Here is a 6064-nt window from a genome sequence, read left to right on the forward strand (position 1 = left end):
GCCAGGAGACTTTTGAATAACTGAATTTCACAAGAGGGAGTTTTCAGATCTTTCCGACACCATATTGTTGAAAGACTCTACAATGCCTCTTCAGGAAAACACAAGGACTGTGAAGTGCAGCTGGAGGATATGGAATCAGATGCTTTGTCTAAGGTGCCATTTCATTTGAAAAATTGTCTATTGTCAATAGTGTAAATATATGAAGCACAGCTCACACAGAAGTCACTTTCAACCCAAGCAGCTTTCTGTTGGTCAACACGGGGAATTTGAGTAACCAGCTTGAACTCATCTGCTTGTGGAAATCTTTCGCCCTCACATGAAGTTCCCAAATGCGTGGATTCCTAATGAAATGACTAGACTTCAAAAATTCACCAAACAACTGTAAATGTGACCGCACAATTACCACTGTGTCCTCAAGAGCTCTTTGTGACTTTCAACATGGTTTCCTCAAATTCAAGAGCTAATAAAATCCATGTGATGACATGTGTGAGCTGTGGTGAAGCTGTAAACCCTCACACTGCAGTAAAAGGGGAAGATGCTGAGGTGAGTTTGCTGAGGACTTTTCTTTCCACTGTCATTAATGCTCTGTTAAGGATGGGGAACACCACAGTGGCTTTGAATGACTCATTTGGTGTCAACAAACAGCTTCAGGATTCCAGGTCATAACTTTCCATGCACTGAAGTTCATTTAAGATGCAAAGGGTCAAGAGGACTTACTTTCCTGTTCCTGAAGGTTGTGGGCAAGACAGTGGTCTTCTAGCACAGCAAAGTCCCGGCACACTGCAGACAGACAGAAAGAGATAGAAACCAAATTATTTACTGTTAACAAAGAGCTAAGTCACAGTTTCAAACCACACAGTGCAAACCTCAGGATAACGGATTTAGATTAACATCGTCTATGAGCATTTATCTGAATGTACAGTATAGCAGCGTTTCCCACAGACTAACACTCTGTGTGTATCGGCACTTCCCCCGGCGGAAATACATATATATATCCACCGGTTCACATTTACAACTTTGCTCTGTGTGTTTGCTGCGTAAAAACATCAGTCGATTTTCGCGTTGGTCTGAACAAAAACAGCAGATGGGCTGACTGAAAATGCACATTCATTCTCTGCCAGCAGGAGGCGCTTTTGGAACAGCAGAAATATAGCGGTTTCCCGGTAACGGCTGTAAACAAAGCAGGGCTGTGCTCATGAACTCTACTTTATATTTATATGAAAACGAAGACAGTCTGTTCCCTTCAAAGATACATTCATATAAAAACATCATTCATATGAAAACGCAGAGTTCTGATTTTGAAATGTGGCAGAGCTCATGTTTATTCAACGAAGTCAAATCCTTTTGGAAAATCTATTTGTGGCGGTCAGTGTTGATATTGTGGCGGGCCGCCACAAATAAACCAAAGTATGGGAAACACTGGTATAGTTAGTATTGAACTTACACTACTATTCAAAAGTTTGGGGCTAAGTAAGATTTTTTTTAAAGAAATTATTATTTTTATTAAGTGAGGATGCATTAAATTGATCATATTACAAATGATTTCGATTTCAAATAAATGCTGTTCTTTTGAAATTTCCATTTGCAGCAGTAAAGACTATATTCATGGCAAAAATAAAAGATAAAATCATTATAATAATAAAAAATGCCATATGAGCAGTAAAGGCTATATTCATGGCAAAAATAAAAGATAAAGTCATATTTTTAAAAAATGACAATACACACAACTCCGTTTTGACAACAGACAATAATATTCTTTAGTTGAATATTTAAAACCCTTTTAAAATAAATGTTTAATCATTCAAATACATATCAAAATACATTTATCAAAGAAGGATGTTTGTGCTACAAGGTAAACCTTTTTTTTTTTTTTAAAGGAAAAGAAAATTCTGTGGAAATTCTGTGGGGTCTGCATTAGTCTGAAACTGCAGCGCAACCGACCATTATCACCTCAGCTATAAATACAACTCGAGAAACTGAAACCATGTCCTCCACATCTGCCCTTTAACATCCTCTTATCTGCTTTTTTATGCTTCATTAAGGCCTGATTCTGCACCTGGCAGCTTGCAGCGGTTTAGACAGGTGCAGGTGGAGAAGCAGTGAAATCTATGTATCGTCTTAATTCGTGACTGATGACACAACGAATGCCCTCAAGCCTCTGATACAAGCTCCGATAACCTAAATCAGATAAAAGCAACTTTAGCATTTCGGTCTGCCAGGAAAACTGCACTACTCTTTCTGGGAACTGAACGTGATTAACATAACCAAACACACGCTCCAGTTTCACACAATAATCAGACTCTTGCTACAGATGTGAGGGAATTTAGTGGCAGGTTTAATAACGATGTGAAAAACCATTTACATAATACTAATTTACCTAGTTTCCAGTGTTTGTATGCTTAGCTTGGGCGAGACGAGGATAAGATTTAGCCACTTCTGCAGATCAGTGATTAAAGTCGTCGCCCATCTGCTGCTGATCGGCTTTATCAGTGGCATCTTGAGAAGAAGAGCTGCGGAACCAAGACTATAGGATATTCATAGTGCTAAATGAGGAACCAAGAGCAAAATTTACATTTCAGTCTACTGGCTGGTGAAGCCGTTTTATGACATCTTAATGCCCTATCTGACAGGATTCAGAGAACGGCTGAGTATCATCTGGCAGGAGGAACCAAGAAAGTCCCTACTGATAATAAGCATCTTGATGCTGACTGTGCATTTACTATAAGCTTCACTTCCTTATGCATGGAGCTAATTTTAGTGGTTCGGAGGCCAATTTGTTGAACCTGTGCTGGAAAACCTGTACTGGAAACTTTTTTGGGGTACATGGTGAAGTTACGAGGCTTATCGTTATGAGACAACTAGATTTATGACACAGTTAAATACTAGTGGTAAACCAATATATATGGGCCAGGTTGACACATTTGAGATATAAATTTAAGTAAATTTGTTTAAATTTTATACTGTAAAAAATGATTGGGGTCTCTAAGAATTTTTAATGTTTTAATAGTCTCTTCTCCTCACCATGGCTGCATTTCTTTGATCAAAAATTCAGTATACAGTAACATGTTCTTTGAATCCTATAAAAAAACACGTTTGATCAATTTAATGCATTCTTGCTGAATAAAAAAAAAAATCAATCTTACAGACCCCAGACTTAAAATACACACAAAAACTATTATCCATTTCAAAATATTAGACCACCAAATTAACATCATGTATTAATTTTTTTTTTTTATGGCATTCATGGAGACAAAAACTCAATGGTAAATGATTTCAGATTTTTTAAAATCTAATTTTGCTAAAAACTCTAAAATTATACTTCGTTTAACTTAGTTAATATTTCATCCAACGTGTTAACTGAATAAAAAGGTCTCTCACTTGGCATTAAAACGGGCACAATGTAATAAAACATGTTTCAGGGATAAAGGGCTTTTAAAAAAAGAATATGTTGGTGGATCTTCTCCTAATATTAAAAACTTGTGGGTCATCCTGGCCTAATGGCATATTGAACTGTAAGTAGTTTAATAAATGTGTGAGAACGTGATACCACAAGAGCATGAAATAAATACAGCCTAAAGTGGCACAAACAACAGTATGACATCAATTAAAACGTCTAATTCATTAAGAATGATGATCCTCAAGGCACTACATAGCAGCACTGGAGCAGCGACTGGCAAACAAGTAACACAAGGAAAAGCTGTAAGCTCTCCAAAGTAAACACGAAACCAATGCTGAACACTTCCCAGGAGGTCTTAGCTAGGCAGCAAAAACAGCACATTTTTTAAACCTGCACATTTTCAAGGCAAACATCCCTATCTTTGCCTTCATGAGCAAAGAGCAGCTGCAACTCAACAACAAAATGCTGAATCCACATGTACAAAATGACTGAAAACAGAAACCAAAACGACATTCTTCAAGGAGAAACAAACAGAAACTCGTGAGTGATAAATGTGGGATGGTGCTCGTCTTCATCCTGTTAATAAGTTGAAAACATAACTTCGCATAAACGTGCAAACTTTTAAGCGGTACCAAATGCTACGACATTCTGAAGTTTACAGTCGAGGTTTTCACTCGAATTGTTATGGGGTTAATATAACAAAATAACCAGAAACAAACAGAGCAGTTGATACTGTTTATATATTGTTAATATTGTTTAATTTACATGAAATATTTACCTAGAAACCAACATTTGGTCCCCAATTAGCTAGAATTACTTGATTTCTGAAATTCAGTTTCAAACCAGTAACTGAATCTGAATGAAAAGCAGTTCATTTTAAAAACACCAAACTCCTTAAAATTGGTGAATTTGGCCTGTCCCACCTCTAAAGATCTTAACCTTCTTGTATTTAAGTTAAAGCAACTTATATTATTAAATACATAAGCAACATTTTGTCACCAATTAGGCAGAATTTTTTTTTCAGTTCCACACCAATCACGGAATCTGAATGAAAAATAGCTTGTTTTAAATGCATCAAACATCTTAAAATTTCAGAGGTCTTAACTTTCTGGAATGTATTTAAGTTAGTCTTTATTTTATCTTTTACTTTAAATAAATAACTACAAACCATCATTTGATCCCCAATTAGCTAGAATTAGGCTACTTGATTTCTGAATTTCAGTTTCAGACCAATAACTGAACCTAAACGAAAAGAAGCTAATTTTAAACAACTTTACTGTATTTAACAGTTAAAATCACATATGCAACTAGAAATCAACATTCGGTTCCTAATTAGCTTTATTTTTTGAAATTCTGTTTCAGACCAACAACTGAATCTGAGTGAAAATTACATATCGAAACTTCTTTAAATTTTTGATGTTGTATTTTTTTAAATTATTTTTTTTCAAGATTGTTGGTAACCAAACAGTTAACGGTAGCCTGTGATTCCATAGCATATTTTCATATGGATGTCAATGCTACCAGCAACTGTTTGGTTACCAACATTCTTCAAAATATGAAGAACGGCATGAGTGTGAGCAAATAATGACCTAATTTTCATTTTTGGGTAAACAATCCTTTTATGTTAAAATCACTTATTTGATATGAAATAACTAGAAACCAACATTTGGTGCCCAATTAGCTTCTGGTTTCTGACCAATAACTGAATCTGAAGCTCATATACTATCACAAACTGGATTTGGGGCAGAAATGACAGGGTCTGTAAACACTAATCCATCCTAAGCATCAAATGAGGTTAAAATTAGTGGGTTGAAATCCTGCAAAGCCATCTTTTTTCCCCCCCTTAATAACATGATTAGTCATCAACAGCTTGTGTTGCACCACAGACATCTTCAGTATGCAGAAGATTTTCATGAATCTCTCAACACGTGCCAGCATTCACACTGCTGACCACACACACACACACACACACACACACACACACACACGCTCTCTATCACAAAGAGATAGCTATTTCTGCACTCATCTGTTAACACCTGGCAAGGTGTTGCAACACAAGCAAGAGCTCATAATGGTTTAGATTAGCATCATGAAAGTTGGTGGTGAACAGACTTTGGGTGGGTCTCATTTCACATACCTCTGCGCTATTTTTGCACCATTTTGTAGCCTAAGTAGTGTGTTCACACTGAAAAATGCAGTGAGGTGTAGTATATTATGAGTAGCCGAATGATGTACTACTTCAAAAGAAAAGACGGAGTGTGGATGTACAGGAAGGGGAGGGGCTAAATGTGCAAAAGCTATCTGCGACTCAAATGTGAATGGTTCTATGTAGTAAAAGAGTGTTCCATTTGAGATGTTAGCCTTCTAAAATTCATAGATGAATATGGAACACAACTGAAGGGGGATAGTTGCCTCAAACTCACTGTCGTGTTTCTGGAACCCTATATAACTTCTCATGGAACACACCGAGATACTTATTCCAAGTCTTCTGAAGCCATATGATTGTCATATGTCTTGAATGAATACATTCTTGAATAAACTTGCTAAGTTTGAACATCTGGAAGCAAAAATTAAGTGTTAAATTGATTATTTCTTTAAAGGGGTCCTATTATGCTCTTTTACAAAGTCTTGATTTTGTTTTGGGGGTGTACTAGAACATGCTCTCAT

At 36.4% G+C, this 6064-nt stretch overlaps 1 protein-coding gene across 1 annotated transcript in view; it reads right to left on the reverse strand.

Moving 5' to 3' along the window:
- Positions 1 to 6064, reverse strand: part of LOC107655411 (zinc finger CCCH domain-containing protein 13-like) — a 21849-nt gene that overhangs the window by 15072 nt on the left and 713 nt on the right. The window contains exons 2-3 of the mRNA XM_016442896.1: positions 714 to 780; positions 467 to 491 (exon numbers count right to left, since the gene is read on the reverse strand). Coding sequence (XP_016298382.1) covers positions 467 to 491; positions 714 to 780 — 92 coding nt within the window. The remainder of the gene's footprint in view (positions 1 to 466; positions 492 to 713; positions 781 to 6064) is intronic.

This window comes from Sinocyclocheilus anshuiensis, unplaced genomic scaffold, assembly GCF_001515605.1.
Source record: "Sinocyclocheilus anshuiensis isolate Anshui unplaced genomic scaffold, SAMN03320099.WGS_v1.1 scaffold880, whole genome shotgun sequence".
Classification (NCBI taxonomy): Eukaryota; Metazoa; Chordata; class Actinopteri; order Cypriniformes; family Cyprinidae; genus Sinocyclocheilus; species Sinocyclocheilus anshuiensis.